The following is a 20,988-nucleotide window of genomic DNA, read 5'->3' on the forward strand; positions in this document are numbered from 1 at the left end:
GGCTGCAGCCCTGCGTGTGGTGGGGTTGCTCTTGGGGCGTGTGGTGAGTACGCAGGTACGGGAAGCCAGCCTGGTGTCCCCATGGATTATGGTCAGGTTAAACATCCCCTGGTCAGTCCCAAGATCAACTTCATTTTTGGTGGCTGCTGTCTGAGGGAGTACTGAACCACACAGCGTGCTGCTGAGGTGACCTCAGCCTCCCTGCGTGTTCATGGCACAGTTGGTGTGTGGGAGAACACGCAGTGGTGCCAAAACAGCGCTTCACAGGGACCTTTCCTGGAGCAGCCAGACCTAGGCTTTGTGCAAGAATATTTCTGGGCGCTCGGAGTACACAGACTGGTGAAGAGGCGATGATACCCAAGGGCTGCAGAGGAGAAGCCGAGTGGCTGCTGTCAGCGCTGTGCCGGCTCGCCCTGCAGCGGCCCGGGCTGCAAACGGGCCCCGGCTGCCTGTCCCCGGCCGGGCATGGCCGGGCTCCGCGGGGCAGCTGCCGCGGGGGAGCGGGGCCCGGGGTGACACGCGTTTGTGCTGCTGCCCTGAGCGCTGCTGGACGCGGCTGCTGCGGGTTGCTGGGGACAGCTGCTGTGCGCCTTTTCTTACCGTTTTCTCAACGCGTGTGCCTTTGCCTTTTGGCACAAGACAACACAAAGGGAAGGGCCGGCTTTGCGCATTTTCTCTATGTTCATCGATTTTGTACCGTGACTTGTAAGCTAAAGGTGCCCTGTGATCTGTGGTGATGCAGACGAGGGTCAGAGCCAGTGCAGACTTGACAGAGCTCTGCGGGTACCAGGAAGAGATAAAGCTGCTTTTAAGGGAACAGACTTCGTCTTTCAACTGGAAATAAAACCCAAATAACAAATAAAGAGCGGATTTTTTAAAAGTCCCATACTGTGCGCTGTGGGGCTGAGCTTCCAGTTTTCTTCCACCGCGGGCAGGACGGGGCAGCGGCCGGGCGGTGCGGGTCCCACCTCGGCGGACAGACACCTCCGCAGCTCCCCCCGCTCCTCGCAGCGGGACGCCTGACGAAGGCCCCTCCCTCGTCCCGGCGGCCCCGGGGCCGCCCCCGGCATGCAGCGCGGAGCTGCCGCCGTCAGGGCTGCTTCCGCCGCCGCTGGTGCGCCCGGTGCTGTCCCCGGCCAGGAGCGCTTCCGGCCGGATCTGGCGGGGCGGGCCGCGCTTCCGTCAGGGGAAGGGGACGCGGCGCCATGGCCGCCCGGCTGCTCCTGCGGGCGCCGCGTTCGCTGCTGGCCGGGACTGGGACCGGGATCGGGCTCGGGCGGGCGGGGGTCATCACTGCGCCGCCCCGACAGAAGAAGCGGTGGCTCCGCGCATACCTGGAGCAGCAGCGGCTGCAGGAGCCGCCCCGGCGGCGGTGAGGGGCGGCCCGGCCGGCAGGAGAGGGCGGGGGGTGGCGGGCGGTGCCGTGGGCTGAGGAACGGGGGAGATCGGAGCGTTCCGGCTCGTCACGGCGCGGGCTGTTCTGGGCTGCGCGGGTCCCCGGCGGGGCGAGGGAATGAGCCTCGTCTGGCAGCAGCGCCGGTGAACAGCGGCTCTGACATTCAGAACCAGCTCAGTTTTTCAGTTCTTTCGGCCATCCAGCACCGGCACGGTGCTGGCCGTGCAGGTCACTTCTTGTTCTTTTTCTGAATTTGTTTTATTTTCCGTGTCTGCAGCTCAGAGAAGCCCAACTGGGATTACCATGCAGAGGTACAGGCTTTTGGCCCCCGGCTACAGGAAAGTTTCTCTTTGGATCTTCTCAAGACTGCATTTGTTAATCGCTGTTACATTGAAAGCGAAGAAGCCAGACGCCGGGAGCTTGGGCTGGACAAAGAAACGGTTGCTCTTAATCTACAAGACAACAGTAAACTCGCTGAACAAGGGATGTCTTTTTCACGTTCTTACCTGACGCAGTGTTTTGAAGGAGCCTACCCGGATTTACCTGCAAAAGGGATAGAAGCACTTGTTGATTTTCTTACCAGTCAGGAACTTGTTTCTTATGTGGCTCAAAACCTGTCTATACAGGACCTGACACTTTGCAGAGAGTTTCCCGTCCCACCAGATGTGCTACAGAGGACGTTCTTTGCTGTAATAGGAGCCTTGCTCAATAGCAGCGGGCCCGAGAAAACAGGGATCTTTGTCAGGGTAAGTTGTTACTCATGACGTATTTTTGCATTGACAGCAATAAGTTCTAAGGGTCTCAGCTGGAAGTTACAGAAAAAAAGACAAAAATTAAATATTGTCTTGTACCTTGATATCCAGAGAGGTCGGCAGAAGTTTGGCAGTACCTGTGAAAATACAGTTTAGTAAGGGGATCAGTTAGTTGGGTGGGGTTTTGTGTTTGTTTGGTTTGTTGTGTGTTTTTTGTTCTTTTTTTTTTTTTTATTCCATTGGGAAGCACAGACTGGATGGGTAGATAAAATCCTATACTTCTGGTTTTTAATGGTGATATTGTAACATTTGCTGACACTTGCTAAGGGAAAACATTATATTCCATGCACTATACTAAGTATCAAATAATTACCTTATTCCACTTAAGGTCAGCTGTACCTTCAGGTTTTAAGAATACTTTATAGAAAATAAGGGCTAATTTCCTCAATTTTGTGTGTAGGAATGAAAGCACCTAAAGATATTCCATGCAAAAATGTTCAGTTAAAATGCAGCATAATAAAGTAGTTTTATTGTCTTTCAGTCATCCCTTTTCATTTATTTCTAGTTTTGCAATAGAGAAATACTTGCTAAAATCTCATTTTGGGTACAAGACCATTGAGAGGTAAGAGCAAGTAGCAGTTAATGGGCAGGAGGGTGATCCAAATGGGTGCAAGTCCTGTGGGTCTGCACGTTCCCTTTGGCCTCTTGCAGAACCCTGCTGCTGTACTCCAGCGCCTGGCTTGGATTTTGGACAAGCAGCACCAAGTTGCTCCCCTTGTGCTCAGGCGCTGTTCTGTCCCCTCGGTGCAGCAGTGGCTGATGCTGCCCAAGAGGTGCCTCCTGGCAGGGGGCAAGTCAGCACTGGAGCTGCCCCACGTTCCACTGCTGGTTCACTGTGCCGAGCGGCAGTGGAGCGTTTAGGCTGTTTCATCGTTAATTTCCACAATTCACTGTCAACTGTGTTAATGCCTCTTCATACTGTGCATTTATTAGGAGGTACCAGAAGCTTTGTTCACTTTCTCATTAATTGCAACTTCTAAATATTTTTTGTTTAGGATTTCTTCATCCCCCAGCTGATTGGAAAAGACCTGTTTGAGATCTGGGAAGTTGTAAATCCTATGGGCTTACTAGTGGAAGAACTGACCAAGAGGAATATCTCATCTCCAGAACCAAGAATTACCAGACAACTGGGAGTCAGCACAGTTCTGCCATTGTACTTTGTTGGGTTGTACTGGTTAGTGCAATATTAATTTAAAGTGAAATGAGTTTAAGCTGAGGGAAAGGGGAGGAGGGAAGATGATCTTTTACTATTCTACTTGTGCTCTTTGGTCAAGTTATTACGGAAAAGACACCTTGCAGCGACTTCCATATAAAATCAGCTGTTTAGCATTGGCAATAGCTTGCTGTAATGATGCATGAAAAGACAGACTAAAGGGCTTCAAAGTCTAAATCGGGCACATGAGAGTCTGGTTGTATGTTCTGGGTGACCTGGCATAGGAACTTTGTGAACAGCATCACTGGATGGCTTTGGAGGGACCACCAGTGTATCCAGGTTTAGGGACGGATAGAGACACAGACATCAAGGGAGATGGGATTGAAGAGAGACTTAGTTTATATTCCAGAGAAGCGTTTTAGTTTTGAAGTTATGGGCACTGTAAACTAGCAAGAGGAGTGTCTGTATGCAGGTGAGACTTTGTACCTGCTGTGCTTTTGTCAGGCATTGGCAGTGCCTGTCCTGGTCTCTGGACTGGGGGTAACTTTGCTCCTCTGGAGGAGAACAGGACCTCCTTCCACCAAAACCCACATCACTGATGCTTTGCTAAATGAGCTGCAGACAAACATCTGGGAAGATTGCCTTAACTTGTTCTGGATTATCATGCTTTGGTTTATGTGCCTTTTAAGATTTATTATCTTATATAAAAGAAAGGAACCTTGATTATTTTTTCTTCTGGAATCCATGGTTTCTCTTCATGAACGGTTCCTGTTCAGTGCCCATAGATGCTGATTAACCAGAGCTGAGTACATACTTCATAACAGAGATTTCTTTGTGAATCCTTTTGAAGAAGTTTTAAAATGCTTTCTTACCAGGGGGAGAAAAGACAGAAGGTTTTCACTTCTTTGTTTAAGCTAAACAGAGTAACAAATTTGCATATTTTTAATAGGGCTAACAAATTGAACGCTGTGAAGAATCAGTGATATGTTAGAAATCTAAATGAGCAGAGCAGTGTTCTTCCAGGAAATGATTTGAGTTTCCATTGTTGAACATACAGTCACTTGTCTTTGCAGGAAACACTGACGGAAATATTTACACTAGTGTGTATATAGAAATTACCTTCAGTATTCACAGACATTGGAGAAAGAAAAAAAAATCTAGCAGCCCTTATTGATGATATGCAGTGGTGCTCAGAATTTTTGATGAAAATGTTTTGTTTTTTTCCCAAGTGATAAGAAGATTCTAGCTGAAGGTCCTGGTGAAACGCTGCTTGCTGCAGAGGAAGAAGCCGCCCGCGTGGCGCTGAGGAAGCTCTATGGGTATACGGAGAACAGGAGACCTTGGGATTACTCAAAACCCAAACAAGGCCTGGTAGCTGAGAAGGCTATCAGCAGTAACTAGATAATAAAAGACATTTCGGGTTTCTCCTAAGGATTAATGGCTTCCGTACTGAAGATAGATGTATTTAGGAAAGCAAAATTCAGTTTGGTTTTCTGATCTTAAGTGCTTGAAATTTTAAAATCAAATATGGTATTAAAATAAAGTCTTTTCCTTTTGCACAATGTTTAATATTTGCTCATTTTCCTAATCAAAAGTACACATTTTCTGAATTTTTGTCTTTTGACGTAGGAGTTTTTCCATACAACACACAAGACTGTTTTTAATGATGTTTAATAGTGAGTGACAAAGTCTCAGCGTGTAGATAAAGGTTTCCTAAGGGCATCCTTGGGGATTGTTTTGAGGATATTGTTAATGAGTTAAATTACGTGTGCAACATTGGTCCTTGGATTGCATCTGGATTCATTTGCCCTTGACCTAGTAAAAACGTAAAGGTGATGTCAATTATATTGATGCTGTTCGCGGTCCAATTTAAAAAAAAAAGTGCAAGTGGCACTTTTGAGGTCTCGCTTCTTGCATGCGAATTTTGTTTACCATGTACATTGGTTTCTGCTGTTGGAGCACACTCTGAAACAGGGTGTATTTTTAATTTTAAAAATTATAAAAAGGAAAATAAGGGTCATGAAGGCCTGAACCATCCAAGGCCATTGTTTAATGCTAAGCTACAGTCTTATAACCCTAACCCTACCCCAACCCTAATGACCCTAACTGTAGAAACCCTGACCCTAACTCTAAAAATGCTAACCCTAACCCTTACCCTATCCTTAACCCTAAGCCTAAGCCTATCCCAAATCCTAATCTTAACCCTAAAAACCCTAACACGTAGCCCCTAACCATAAACCCTAACCATAAAAAGCCTAACCGTAAACCCTATCCCTAACACTAATCCTAAACCCTAACCCTGTGCAGCCTTATGTGACTAAATCATTGGATTCAGTAAAATTGGTGTTTATTTTGTTTGCGCTGTCTGCGGCTGTTTGAATGTGACTCCAAGTAAATGAGAAGTCACTCAGGAGTAATTCGGGTACCTGCATGATTTCCTGTTAAATGTCAGAGAAGCTCAGCGTGTGTACCAGAACAGCAGAGGCACGAGGGCTGTGACTCTTTCAGAGTTGTTTCCTTTAAAATTGAGTGAGTCAATTACAAGCTGGGACTGAGACCTCAAAGGAAGAAAAGGAAAAGCTTAAGATAGGACAGTGGCTGAAAAAGTGTTTCCTGCTTTGTCCCATTGTGAGCACCGCTTTTGGCAACAGGTAAAAATGTGTCTTCCCTGTGTGTTCGAGCATGGGAGGTTACATGTGTGAGAGCTCAAATGTAAAAAGAAGAGTAGAAAGATCAGACTAGCATAAAATATGCATAAAATTCCAGCTAGTTAATCTGTTATATAAGCAAAACCAATAAGGTCACTGTATTCCAGGGGAATAACAGCAAAAGCTGAAAAGAGGATAGAAATTACTCATGCTATTTTTAGTTTCCACGTGAGGTATTTCTCTTACCTTTACCTATTTTAAAAGGACAATAGTGAAGGTGGGTTTTTTACATCCAAAGTGTGATCTACCTACTATTTTTTATACATATAGTTACCTATCTTGAAAGAGAAATAAGCACTTTGGTGGCAGTTTACCTTAAAATAAGATCTTCTTACTATGGCACTGCAGTTTGGAATATGGGCTTAAGTCCTAGGAGAAGCAGATACTGAATAGTGTGCTGGGGAAAAAAATGAGCAATGTAAGATAAATAAATTTATTTTGTAGCACATGTATGGAATACCTGGAGCTCAAATGGAAAGACAGTTTAGAAACATGGAAAGGACTGAGTTTTGTAGAGGTGTGAGTGAAAAAGTAGTTTTTGTAAGAATATATGTCCTAGGCATATTATATGGTATTGGTGCTTTAATTTCTGGCACTCACACATATATTCAAGGTTTTACCATTGTTGTTGTAGGATCATTTACATACTTCAGATTAATAACTTCCCCCCCATTCCCCAAATGAGTAGCTGTAAACAATACCTAAGTGGCATTAAAGATTGGTTAGATTTACAGAAATCAGTATCCACAAAGTCTGGTGAAAATGGCAGATTTTCTTTTACTGGAAACATTCATGAAATTCCATGGTAGTTCTGTTGCCTGAAAAGTTCTTTGTAAGCTGGTTCTGACCCAGGTGCTGGGTACAGGTGCATTTACGTCTCCCAGTGGTTGTTCCTTTCTTACCTTACATTTTATTTCAGAGAAGGCCACAGGTCAAGCAGCATGTCAATAATTGACTGACAGACAGGGATCAGGACAGTTTATTCTTGGAACACATTGAACAGCTCATTGATTATCATGATTATTATATTTGTAAACTTACTTAACAGTAGAGCAGTTCTGTAGCATGTATGGAATTTTGGAATAGGTTAACGTCTCAAGAGTCAACTTTGATTATACTCTTCTGTATGCTACCTTTTAACCTCATCTGACACAGGCATTTCTGTTACTGTATTTGTGTTTATCCTTCCTTTAACTCATTCAAACCTTACCTCAAAATCCACTTTTTTTTTTGGAAGTGAAAATTATAACTGGCAAACCAGAACACAAATAATATTTCTGCACTAGCTTAAGATATGTGTGTACTAACAGCTACATTTTGACAAAAGTACAGTGGTATATGCTAACCCTTTTTTAGCTTGCTTTCTTGGTCTTTGTGCTAATTCTCATAAGTATGCTAATATGCTTGGACAGATATAAGTGAAATTATGAAATAAATGATTGACTAGTAGTCAACCAAATATTAAATAAACTCTGTGAATAGTCTTGGATTGCTATGTAATCTAGATCCTTTGTCTTTTTCTTGAAAGTGTTTTAAAAGTGATCTTATTTTGAAAAAGGTAAGAGAAGTTCTACTGTATTGATCCCAGCTAAGTGGAGAAAAACTTCCATGGGCTTTCATGCACTTTTATTAAGTTACTTCTGTTCTCGGTGTGTGCCTTTGCTCCTGTGTCTCAAGCTGTTCAGTAATAGGACTGAACGTTCGCTATTCTGTCCTTCCTTTCAACTGTGGCTTCTTCTGGTTACAATAACCAGATGTTTTGGTGTAATTTTCTCTTAGAAAAAACGTCCAGGAATAATTCTTGCGTTAATTGTTTCTGTCACTTAAAGGCAGGAAATTAAAATATGATCACTTTACAGTTATCTCCATGTTTAATCAGAGTTTGAACTTGTCAGTGAGAAGTTAAAGCTTTTATTGAAATTTCTTATACCAAGCTCTTGTTTTTTTATGATAAATCAAAAATTTAAATAAGGTGCTCTGGTGTTATGTTGCTATAAAAAGCCATGAAGAATTCAAAACATCAAAAGCTATGTTGTCATGCTGTTTTGTGGGACAGGGATGCTGCAGTACAGACACATTAGAAGAGCCCTACTTTTTCTTGTCCTTTACTGGGTGCTGTGGTAAACTTGAAACAGGCTCTAAACTACCTGGTTTCTCTTACATCTGAGCTTTGAACTTAACATTTTAAGAAATGCATTTAATGTAGAGAAGCAAACATCTAGGGACAGATTGATTTTATCTTTTCACATGGATTTCACTGATCAAATGGCTCTAGTTTTGTTTGTTTTCCATTTCAGCTTGTCTATGAAATTGCTGACAAATAGGGAAGACAAAATGGCCACCAGCCGGTCAGTAAACAGCCACTGAGTGTGAAGTTGCGCAGTGGAAACACAGTTGATCCATGTGACAGAATCAGAGCACTGAAGGCTGTTGGCGATTCCTCAAACCCCCGGCACGCTGCAATGCAGCTCTTCACGGTGCACCTGAAAACTGGGGCTGCTCTTCTTTGGAAACAGAGCAGCTCTAGGGACAAGGTACACGGGATCAGCCCTTTCTGGGTTTGTGTAGTAAGTATAACGTTTCTGCTGGTCTGTGGCAGTCAAGCTTGTGACTAGGCACTTCAACTTCTAGTTTTAGGGGCAAATTTGTTAGCTGAATTACTACAATGCAGGCATTGTATGACTTTTGGGGACCCCCTGGATCACCGAGACAATCCATTGCCAATTCATTGTCTTATGAACCTCTTCCTAGGCAGACTTGGCTCCATTTTAGACGTGTTAGATCTTTTGCTCCTATTGCTCCAGCTGGGGACAACTATAGAACCTCACTGGTCTGATATGGAAGTTGAAAATTACATTGCATTCATTGCCAGTTGTGCTCACATGTTCATATACCAGTGGTTTTTAGCAGAAGAAATCTTGGTTTTATTGATATTGGGAGAGCTTTGCATTTAATTCCAGTGAGATGAAAATTTCATCGAGTTTTGAACGTGCTTGAGAGTTCCTCTTTATAGGGCATCTCACTAGCTCTGCAGTCCTATGTTTTCCCCTAATTAGACTGGGATCCAGCAACATTTATTTTCGTAACCTGAGTAATATGTGTTAGATTAATCATTACCTGACATTTGTAGTTTAATACTCTGTCCTGAAGGCATATTTTTGGTTTAAAGTACTTAATTTTGATACTTTATATTGGCAACCAAAATGAATCACATCAGTAGGTGTGTTTACTAAAAACCAGTATTCTCAGTAGTCATTCAAATGATTTGGTCAATTTTTGTGTGGTGTTTCTAACTCTTAAAAACAAGCATACTTGCCAAAAAAACAGTCCTGAAAAAAGGTTTTGATAACCAGCTTCAAAGAAACTTTCAAACGCTATTTAATGCAAGTTTCAGTAGAAAGCAACAATAGGCAGGTATAATCTTTCACTTCTGGCAACAGATTCTATAGTTTCATGATTGATATATTTAAATAGGTATTGAATGAAATCTTTGGTGTATTTGTCTCTCTCTCTAGGCTGTGGCTGGCACTGCGGTGGGGGATAAAAAAACTGCTACTGGCAATTTTTCCACCTTATAGAAGTGAGAAAAGAAATAGTTTTGACTGATGTGGGAGACTCCAGTTTCTAAAGTTTTCTGGAAGTTTTAAAATATTCTGCTCTTGCCTATTTGACCATTTCTAGAGGATGATGCCACCATTTATTAGTACATAGTAAGTGATAACAGACCCGCTGCCACGTAGAGCTGACACTCGTGTGGGGATGTATCTAGATTTGTGATTAATATCTCTGAGGTACCGCAGGGGATATTACCAGATCAAACAAATAATTAAGCCTAGTTGAATGAAAAACCATTACATGTTCCTGGAGCCTGAAGGAAGCACGCTAGGAACACCACCATCCTACGTTAGACCTAAACCTATGAGAGAAAATTCAGAATAATTGGAGTTCAAAGATACCATTTTCCAGTCTGTTCTTGTGGAGTATCTCCTTTGTGGAGGCAGCCCTGTGTAATTAAGAAAATACTAATGAAACGGAGGAAGTCTTACAGAATTAGTCATGCAAGAGCAGAGGATGAATTGGGGAGGGGAGGCGGGGGAAGCAATCCCACCACTGGAGGGCAAAGTTCTGGCTAAAAGTTCTGGCTTAGTCCACTAAAGAAATTTGGTTACTTTAATGCTAATTTAAATACAAAGAAGTAGGAGGCACAGCTTTATCCTCTACGTTATTGGCAAAAATATCAGTGCTTAGAATCATAACCTGACAAAATGATTTGTAGAAATAATTCCAATGTGAGAGAATGTTTAAGGAGGAAAAGGGTTCAGAGAGAAAATGGCTTCATTTGCTGAATGCTGATGAAAAGCATTGTCTTTAATTTCAAATGACAGGAGCTGAAAATGTCTACAAAAGAGCTTCTTTTTTTTTTTTTTTATAGTCCATCAGAAAAAGAATGGTTGCCTAACCTAAAAGTGTGTACCTGAAGGTTGTTTATTCCATTACACAGAGTTCCTGCATCAAGTAGTGACTGTGGCAATGAGCTTTGTAGAACTACTTTTATAAATTTGATCGGGCTTTCATCACAAAGGGGCTAATGGTTTTAGATTGGAGTGATTAATCTATCATTTTCTGTTTATAACATCAGAGTACAGCTCAGTTCTGCTTTGAAGTTTCTTTTGCAGTAGAAGTATATATTAAGTATTACATTTCTCTCTCAGATATCACGTGGTGCTATTTCAGCATGGTTTCAGTCAGGCAGGCATGTTCTACAACCTGTATCTGCCACGCAACGTAAGAGCACTTTGGGAAAGAAAAAAAACCCAGAGAGAAAGACAACATTCATATTGTCATTTGGCAGATGGCCACGTGGCAATTCTGGCAATTCATTATTGCTTCTATTGCTGCTTTTATTACTTAAGGATGAACCTACCCTAGATGCACGTACCCATATAGTTCCACTTCCAGGCCCTTTTCCTGTTTGTCTCCCAGCCGCTGGGAATCTGCACTGACGCTTCGTGTCCTGTGGCTTCAAGCATCATGTCGGAGGATGGTTTGTGATAATTACTTCGATTCAGCCCATGTGTTGCATGAACAGCAGGCAGGCTGAAGAAGTTCTTGGAAATCTAGACCAGTAGCAGACCTGTTGATTGTTGCCAGGTTTCAGAGGTACGTAATTTATTTCATAGTTTATTTCTTTGACAGAATTTTCTTGAATTTGTCAGTCATTAATTGGTTATTTCAACTGCCTACTGTGAGCTTGGCTGTAAGATCAAGTGTTTAGGAGATGATTGTGGATCAGATTGAATTTGGTCGATCTCATTACCTCATGAGAGATAGAAACAAGCAATTTAAAAATAACAAGTTTGAACATTTTTTTCTTTAATATAGTCATAATTTCCTAGTAACCAGAACTGTCAGGGACTAGATTAAAACAAATAAATAAAGTAGGATAAAAAGTAGAATAAGCTTTAAAATTTTCCTCTAGAGAAATTTCCCCCAGCTGCAGAAGGGATTTGCTCTTAGCAACAGAATCCACTGCTGGATTGTCTGACTCTTATCAGATTCTTTTTGAAATCGGCAATGCTTTTCATGCTTCAACGTAATTTCCATTTTTGAAGGATAACAATACATCTTCTTTGTGTTTGTATTGACAAACACTTATTTTGATTTCATTGCAAAAGGGGATGAAACTGGCTGTAGGGAAGACCGAGGGCAATTGTGGCCACTGCCTGGCAGTGCTGAGAGGCTCCAGCAAGGAAAAAACCACATGGTGCTTCAGAGCAAAGCCAGGATTCTGCTCAGTACTCTGCAAATGCACTGACTGTTAAGTGCTCTGTTTATAATGAGGGTAAAATAGAATTAATACCTTTGGCAGCTCGGTTTGTCCTGTGATCTCTATCAATGATGGAAAGAGCAGGAGTGTAAAACAAGTGTGCCCTGAAAAATGTCTAGGTCAGTAACAACAGAAACTTTTCATTATTTTACTAAGAAACCTTTCTCTGTTTTATTTTTGAATGATTACACTCATAATCCTAACTCTGAATTAGTAAAGCTGTGGTCCAGGCCCTGCACCTGGAGCCAACTGCACTGGGCAGCAGCTGTTTGCTAATCAGCACAGCTGGACACACACCTCCCATATCTGCTGCCTGCATGTGCCCGCCTGGCTGCTGGGCAGTTATCTGAGTGCACAAAGGTACATACAGGGAGGGGAAAATGAGCTGCAGGATAGTTCTGGCATCAGAGCAATATTTGTAGGCTGGCTATGAACACATTGAACCCGAAAAACTGGAAAGCTGGACCTTAAGTAGTAAAGTACTTAAGTCTGAAACAACCCCACACAGAGGAGCAGGATGCAAAACCCCCTATGTACTCCTAAAGTGGTTCCTGATAATTTAGGAAAGTCATGGTAGATTTAAAGAGCTCTAAGCAAATTATACTAACAGTCTCGCAAATTATAACAATTACAAAATATTTGATTAAAAGTCTGAAGTTGTAAGAAATACTAGGCTTACCTAATGCTTCTGAAAACACTTGTTTCCATATTTGTGATGATTTATTAACTGTCATGTTCCTTTTCCCTGCCTGTTTCTCTCATCCATGGTACTGTGGAGGAACTTTTTTTAGCTTTTAAAAATTTGTTTAAAAGTCTCTTGCCCCTTGGGGGTTGTATTTCTCAGATTCCTGTGTTTATGTCAGTAAAATGTTGATCTTTAACAACTAGTATATTGCTCTGAGTGGATATTATCCCAAACTTTTCATTCACTTTGCAGTTTGACTATTTATTTATTCCCTTCCATTAACTCCCTTGTCCACAAACCAAATTAAAAAACCAAACCCAAATAAGGTTTTGTCCTAGTCAGGCAGCAACAAGGTTCTGAACACTTTCTCTTTTCCAGTTGCCCTAACACAGTATGTGGAATATTAGAATATTACGATGCCCACCATGCCTTAATTGTTAATTTGTTTCTGATTTGAGTTTTTTGGGGTGGTTTGTTTGTTTGGTTGTTGGGATTTCTTTAGCTTTTCCTAAAAAAAAAACCCCAACAAAACGTTAGCAGTAAATATTAAATATTCCTGTCATGTAATGAAAAAAGGTGCTTCTTGACGTCAAGTCATTTTGGTTAAGTAACATGGTGATGAGCATTTCTCTTTTTCCTCTTGGTTAAGAAAATTTTTCTAATTGGGGAATACTTTCAAAATCTGCATTCTCAACTGGAATTCACACACATTTTTTCCGAGAGACATACACGTCACAGCCACTTCACCAGAGAATGCATTCTGGAAAGAAAGCTATTTTTTAAGCTGGCTGTTATCTACAGCTGTGGCTTGCAATGTTGAAAACAGTTCAGGGCAAGAAACTGCAGGTGTTCTGGCTGTACAGCAGAATGTACAAGAGGTCGTAATATCAGGGGATTTACTTTTCTTGCTTAATTATTCTAAACAACAACTTGATGGTTTGTCCTTTTACTTCTAAACTAAATGACACAGAGAAAGTGCTAAAATGTTACTAGTTTTAGCAGTATTTTTCCTGTGTACGCATTGAGATTAGGCTTCTCCTTCAGAAAATGTCCCTTAAGAGGATATTTGCAGCCACCAGGGATTATCCGTACCCACTGCAGCTGCACTGGCCTGTGTCACATTCTCCTGGGGATTTTTTGTTTGTGGTGCATCTCGTTAGTGCTCTTACTTTTAACCTGTTAATAACCATTCATTAAAGCCCTTCTCTCTTCTTCTCCTTGAATAATGGAACTGCAATGTGGACAAGACAAATTCTCAGCGATTCATGGAAAAAATCTCCATGACTGTATCTCAAGTTTTAAAATTACCATGAGAAACATTATACTAAATTTGAAGGATCAGGTGTCCGTTTGTAGTTCACTTCTAAAACATTTCATTTCAGAAATGGGGTGACTGTAGAACTTCATTTTCCCTTATTCACATTACATAGCTTATTTTCTTTATTCTTCTGTTTGAATGTCTGACATCTGAAAGCTCTGTTTTCCAAATCTGTGTTTTATGTCCTTCTCCATTGTTTTACACTGAGATACTGTTCTTTTTCATCCCACTTCATATCCAAATGGATGTTACCATGATTTTCAGTTACTCTGATACTTGTTATGTTCCTTAATTTGTTCACTGCAGTGTACAAAACTGTTTATGTGGCAAGTTTCAAACACTACTACGTTGCAGTCACTGATTTACCATTTCAGTGTTTCAGATAACGGAGTGCAGGATACGTATTCCATGGCTTGTCTTGGCGTCTTTGACTAAACCCACTTTTTCCTTTCTTTTTTGACCTTTTTCATTCTTTACATATTCAGGTTGACTTAGAGAATTATAAAGGTTTTGGACCTGTTTTCTGTGTGTAGATTCCAGTTGTAAACACTGCTTCAGGATTACCATGCGCACTAAAAGATGCCTGCTCAGAACAATTAATTATACTTGGATGTTCCTCAAATCAGCCCCCAAGCGATGTTTATTAAAATAATTAAAATTTTAGGGAAGTCTGAAGAAGAATATGCGAATTTTGTAGCGCTGAACACTGGTTGAGAATATTACTTGTGTCTGTTTTAATATTGTGTTTCCCTCACTGAAGATGCTTGTCAAATTACCTGTAATTATTTTTGCCAAATATAAGGCAGTTCTAAGACCACACTAACTGATGGTGGTTTCCACAAATTAGACTGACTAATCAATAATTTAGATTCATTATTGTGAAGGAACAAAGGCCTCTCTTCATTCCCATGGGAGTTTTACAGTAAACAGGCAGGGAATGCTCATCATCAAATGGAAAAGGTTCTGAAGAACTGAACTTAAAAATACACTGGGCTTTAAATACAAATCTCATTCATCAGTTTAGAAATAAGTTATGTTACATAAACTTTGATGTAAAAATTAAGTTGTTCCTGTTCAGAAAGCTGGGAGACCATTTCCTGGTTTAGCACTTTATGTAGCCAGATACTACAGAAATTGTTGGTTGTTTAGATATCTATTTAGATTTTTGCCTCCCCCTCTCCTAATTTAGGACGAATAGCTAGACAGAGTTAAACTGTATTTCCACAATCAAGGTCTGTCTTTCAGCTCTTTGTCTCCTCAGGCCATTTGTTTGCTTCCTTCTCACTTAATTCATATCTGCTCTGCAACCTCTCTCCTCTACCTGTAGGCTCGAGGCTGCCTTCTGTATTGCTAACATTTCCAAGGGCACTTCCAGCAAATGTAAAATATGATATGGCTTACCAATAGTTTTTTATTGCTGTTTATATGATTGAATACAAATAGACTCCATTTTCAGTTTAAAGGGTTCCATTCTCCTCTGGCATGTTGCTCTAAAAGGATGCATGAAACAATTATTTTACAAAAAGTCTTGCAATTTGTGGTACAGTTTATAAAGCATCATCCAACTAGAGGACCTTATAGAATAATGATAAACCAATATAAATGAAAATCAGTAACAGAAACATTGGCACATACCCTAAGAATAAAGGCAATGTAAAGATGAACTTTAAGATACATTCACTGCACATACAAGATATTCCTATGACAGATGTTTTGCCTTCACTGCAACTGTATATAGGCGTGTTCTTTCCACTACCTAGTCTGTGATTACAAACTGGAATATGATCTTGTACACTTAAGGCATGATGGAAATTCAAGAACTGTGTCAAATAAAGGGGCAAGGTTGAAATATTGATAATCTTTCAACATCACTGACCAAACTAGAATGCAGGAAAAGAATAATACCTCCTCAGCTATCAAAATTTTTCTGTAAGATTAAAAAATGAAAAATTCCTGTAACTTTGGAACAAGTCAATCTGCTGAAATGTCCCCCCTGGATATGAAAAACTCCTGTTGAAATAGAATGTATGACACTTTGGGCTGGGACAATCCTGGACTAAAAAATCCTTCACCAAAAAAACCCACAAACAACTGTTCTTCACTGAGCATGATGCCTGAAGGAACGTGTAAATCTTAAGGCAGTAAAACAATTGTAATCATAGGGAAGACAGGCTCACAAGGTCCCCTAGAAGTTCCAGTCCAGCCAGGAGAGCACAGTGTTTAATTAACAACTGTAAGCACAATTTAAGTAACACAGAAGCTGCTCAGTCTTCTGAACAACTTTCTACATAGATAAAATTCAATTAATTCAATTATATTATTTTCATCTTAAAAATGGATATTTTTTTTAACTTGTATGAGAAGAAAACAAAAGTAGAAGATGAAGAAAAACTAAGGAGGGTATTTCCATGATAGAGATGTTAGTAGTTTTGTTAACTTGAAAAAGTGAAGAGTCAGGTGTATAGAATAACCAGTGCTACAAAGGAGTCTGTACAGGAAATCTCAGTCCTTCTCATTGAAAAACTTCAAGCGGATTCAAGTGAGCTACGAGGTAATAGATTTAACTTGAGTAAAAGGAACCAAATCTTAAACAACACTAACTTTAGGATGTCACTGATTCATTTTAATTCAAATTTTCCATTCAAACATTTTAGAAAAATTAATGACTGCAAGAAGCTCATCTAAAATATCATTTACTTCTTTATTAGCAATTGTCACCAAAGGCAGAGCATCAAGCTAAGAGGAAAGATATTTAAGGGTTTTTTAACCACCTCTGATGTTGATTTGTTGTGTTAACTTCGGAAAGACATTCTATGCCTTTATGGTGCTCTTCTGAAATCCTGCCTGGCTTTTTCAGATTAATAGGAAAATTCTAGTTTTACTTTGCAGCAAGGAGACTGTGTCTTGCTATTGATGTGTGATACCTGGCTCTGCACAGCTTCAATCTGTCTCATTTGGGAACTGTAAAAGCTCTTCTATCAATAAAGATATAGAAGATAGGTCACAAACTGTTGAAGGAGGAGTCTAAAGAAGAATTGCTTTTTCTGCCTAGGATTTTTGGTCTTTCTGATGCTTCCCACTCTTCTGCTAGCTCCTGTTTTTGTGTCTCTCATGCTATACCTTCAGTCTCCCCCACGTCATTCTTCAAATCTCAGACTCTCATTGCTGCTGAAAATCACGCCCTACCCTACATTACTCAGAAGGAATTAGGTGTAAGTCACAGTAATAAAACATGGCATTAAAAACAAAACAAAAGAATAAAGACCACTAACTTGTGCACTACCAAAAAAAACCCCAACTAACAAAAAACCCAAGCCGATGTGACTGTGCCTTTCTCTTCATTGTGAAGTCTGTTTCATATGAAGAGCTGCTGCGGGTAAAGGCAGGGCTATCGATCATTTGCCATTTCTACTGTGTTAATGTCATGGCAGTGAGTGGGAAATGTCAAAGGGAAATGTCATTTCAAATAAACACAATTCGGTTATTCAATCCTATTTGTTTGACTCTTTCCTGCAGCTAAATTTTCTAGATTTAAATAACTGCTGAAAATCAATAATAATTTAAATTAACATTACTATGACTTTCTCTTGTTTGGATCTCTTACTAAAACATATCTGTTCTTTAAGCTACTGCTTAAATAAGGCCAGGCACAGACACACTAATCTATGCCCAGTTGACTGAATCTTTAATAGAGCACATCGGTGTACGTTCCTGCCGGATAAACTTGCCATGTTCTTTCTTAGAATTTTCAGACAACCCTTCATGGACAAATATTGCAGGAGCAGTTTACCACAGATCCGATATACCTAATCCCAGGATTAATTTCGTATGCCCATCAGTAGTGAAGCAAGATGGATTTAATAGCCCATTAGTCTTTCAGCATGATCATTTTCATGTCACTTAGCCTGCTGGGTTAATTGCTTTAAAACGGATATTATTGACCTCAATCCTAGTGACAAATGAAGAATGTCTTATTCATCTCCCAAATGTACATTCTTAAGACTCTTGTTTCTTTTGGTCCTGACAATAAATCCCCTAGATTATGTGCTTGTATATTATAATTTAAACCATATTCGCCCATATTTAAAAGCTTACTGAAGCAATATCTTTCAGATATTATTACCCATGATTGGGCTAACTTTCAGGTTCTGTTTTTTTATGTAAAGAGTAATATTGCAAGCATAAGAAATACTTGTTTTAACATTTGCTAAAAAATTGATTTTAATGCTAAAAGCTGCAGCAGGTGCAGCAGGGATAAAACACTTTTGGGATAAACAGCTGGCCAGTATATTTCCAACCACAAAAGTCTGGTCATTAGGAGGAGAGAATGAAGAATAAAATTGGACAGAGAAGCTGTAGGAAAGTAAATTCAGGTCCTAGGGTAGAGAAACAGAAAAATATGTCAGGAAAAGGAAAACCAAAGAGCAGAGCTGAAAAGTACAGGTTTTATTCATGTGTTTTATTTGGGGATTTTTTTTCCTTTAGTAATTTAGAGAAAACAAAGCAGAACACACACACATACAAACAAAAACCAAACAAGCTATCTGCTTTGAGAAAATTAATGCTGGCTCTGAGCAGCAAAGAAATAGTAGAAGAGCAGCACAAGTTACATTATTGCTTGTGGGGAGGTGAAACGGCTGGAAGTTAATGCAGCCAGTTTCCAAACCTACATATGTCAACAGTATAACACATATATATTTACGCACAGGTAGTTGTATTTCTCAAGCACTGGTTCCTATGGGAAAGAAGATAAAATATAGAGCAGGGGTGTCGAACTCATTTTCACTGGGGGCCACATCAGCCTCATGGTTGCCTTCAAAGGGCTGAATGTAATTTTAGGATTGGATAAATGTAGGAGGCGTTACATTTATACACTCCTAAAATTACATTCGGCCCTCTGCAGGCAATTGTGAGGCTGATGTGGCCCCCGGTGAAAATGAGTTTGACACCCCTGATATAGATGTTCAGTTGTAGAAACCTGATATTTGGAGCAGACAAGCTCAGTGTATCTAGAAGAATCCAAATCCCACAGAGTTTCTGGATATTTGGAAAGGGTGTATCCTCACAACCCTCTGAAGTACCATTAGGTAGTTTCCAGGGTAAGTCATCTTTCTAAGACATAACGTGGAGAGGCTTGGTATTTTTAAAAAGTTACTTCTAAACTAAATCGATGTTAATAAAGGTAATTTATCTAGTAGCAAAAACCCGTCTTGGTGCTGACCATGAATAACATCAGAACTGTTTCTTCATTAAACAAAGGAGAGCTTGCTCCAGTGTGATATGAAATATACGAGGCTCCTACTGAACTTTGTGAAGGACTTAAACAGCACTAGGATTTTCCCTGGGAGTTCAGTTCCACATTTAAATGCCAATGAAAACTTCAATGGCTATGCTATTGCTTTTATTAACAGCTACTCACATAAGTACATTCATGACACAAGCAGTTGAAGTTGGACTTTCTCCTGGCAGTTACAAACCACCTTTGACTCTCACTGAAACAAAACCCAACTGTATGTAGCAACTCTCTGCTACAGCAGGTGGTGTGGCCAATCATTGCTCTCCAAAGGATTTTCCAGGAAAAAAAAACCCTTGCTTTTTAACCTTAAAATGTTCTTTTCCTAAATTTGGGTCATCTACGTCAGGCTGCCTAGGTCATTGGCAAATCACCAATGTTAGCATGTTTCGTACAATGCAAAAAAAAAGAGAAATCTTCTGAAAAAACAAGAATGTCAGCATTTCAGAGACAAGTGAAAAATTAAGAGGAAGCAGTGAGAATTTGGTCTTTACAAGATTGGAGATACGTCATGTTTACTTTTAAGAATGCTGTTTAAGCATTTGTGATTATTTAATGATATAGTGATGTTTATTTTTCACTATGAAAGGCTCCTGTCATCTGTATTAGAAAAATTTGAGATCAGTGCATTGTACTCTGGGTTTAAAACTTAGAACTGGTTGATCAACTCACATAAATCCAGAGGAATCGCAGAAGGAATGCTAAATTACTGATATTGAACACCTAGTCCTAGGTTTTTTTAACTACAACTATGAGGAAAATACAATGGATCAGATCTTGCTCCTACAAACGCTGGTGGTAACATAGGTTCTGACGTCAGAGGTGCAGAACTTGACCCTAAATACACAGCATTGGGAATCATTAAACCTTCAAAGATTTTGATCATACGTAGTGTTGCTAGGCAGTATTGCAAATTAAATCACCAATTTTCAAAGTACATTGAATTTTATTTTTATCTAGAAGTATTTCGTGCTCTGTTGAAAAATATTCCTCGAGGCAGGTTTGTAAGGAACAAAAGCATATTTTCTAAATCAGCAGCAGATTTGAGTTCAAGCCAGAGCCAAGGGATATCAGCAGATAGATGTGACTGCTGGCTCTTTTCTTTCCTTTGACGGGGAAAGTGTTCAGTCGGGCACCAACAGCCAAATTCCCAAGGGGAAACTGCACTTCTCATCTCCATAACAAAAAAAGACGGAGACCCAGAGCAGCGTTCTCCTCGTAGATCCCGCTGCCCTGTGACAACCGCACTGACAACGCTCGCGGGGCCCCTGGGAAGCACCACGGCCACCAGCGAGGCCCGTGTTTGCTGCCTTATGGAGCAGACTCCCCTCCGCAGCTGGGCTCAGCCCGCGCTCAGCGCCTGGGGCTGAAGGCGTGTGGAGACCGGCGGCCCCAACGGCCCCGCCTCGCGCTCGCCCGGGAGCCGTGGACCAGCGCGCCCCAAGCACATCGCGGGGAGGGGGCGGCCCCTCCGCCCCGAGAACAGGCGAGCCGTACATTTCATTGAGGTTTTTCCATCGAGATTCCCTACCGGACTGACCCCCCGTTCCCCCGGCGTCGTCTCCGGGGCCGCATCTCTCCTCGCTTCGCGGAGCGAGCCCCCGCCCAGCCGGGTCACGCCGGGTGACGCGGTCCCTGCGGCGGCACCTCCCGCGGGCCGGGGTCGCGGCGGGAGGGCAGTGCGTCCTCCTGCGCGAGAGGGGGCGCTGCCGCCGGCGAACGCGTTCGACTTCGCCGCCGCCATCTCCTTCTCTGATCTCATAAAGGTGTCGCGCAGGTTCCGCCTCGACTCGTCA

The 20,988-nt window shown here is 41.2% G+C and overlaps 1 protein-coding gene and 1 long non-coding RNA gene across 2 annotated transcripts; one reads left to right on the forward strand and one right to left on the reverse strand.

Annotated features, from left to right (window-relative positions):
• The first annotated feature begins 1,166 nt into the window (after positions 1–1,166).
• On the forward strand, positions 1,167–4,923 carry MRPL44 (mitochondrial ribosomal protein L44). The gene is made up of 4 exons (XM_065844972.2): positions 1,167–1,372; positions 1,674–2,142; positions 3,204–3,382; positions 4,591–4,923. Exons 1-4 carry the CDS (start codon positions 1,206–1,208, stop codon positions 4,760–4,762), a joined length of 987 nt encoding a protein of 328 aa, XP_065701044.1. The 5' UTR covers positions 1,167–1,205; the 3' UTR covers positions 4,763–4,923.
• LOC139828634 (uncharacterized) lies at positions 2,249–20,840 on the reverse strand. The gene is made up of 3 exons (XR_011740491.1): positions 20,733–20,840; positions 15,301–15,389; positions 2,249–2,285 (listed from the first exon to the last, which is right to left on the reverse strand). It is a non-coding gene; the product is annotated as an uncharacterized lncRNA (long non-coding RNA).
• Positions 20,841–20,988: the final 148 nt, after the last annotated feature.

Source organism: Patagioenas fasciata, chromosome 9 (genome assembly GCF_037038585.1).
Source record: "Patagioenas fasciata isolate bPatFas1 chromosome 9, bPatFas1.hap1, whole genome shotgun sequence".
In the NCBI taxonomy this organism is placed as follows: domain Eukaryota; kingdom Metazoa; phylum Chordata; class Aves; order Columbiformes; family Columbidae; genus Patagioenas; species Patagioenas fasciata.

Bases quoted from the DNA above. Each gene is read 5' to 3' on its own strand.
- MRPL44 (XM_065844972.2), top strand. From the start codon at position 1,206: ATGGCCGCCCGGCTGCTCCTGCGGGCGCCGCGTTCGCTGCTGGCCGGG. The intron at 1,373-1,673 runs GTGAGGGGCGGC...CCGTGTCTGCAG, and splicing joins CAGGAGCCGCCCCGGCGGCG to CTCAGAGAAGCCCAACTGGG. The intron at 2,143-3,203 runs GTAAGTTGTTAC...TTTTTTGTTTAG, and splicing joins AAACAGGGATCTTTGTCAGG to GATTTCTTCATCCCCCAGCT.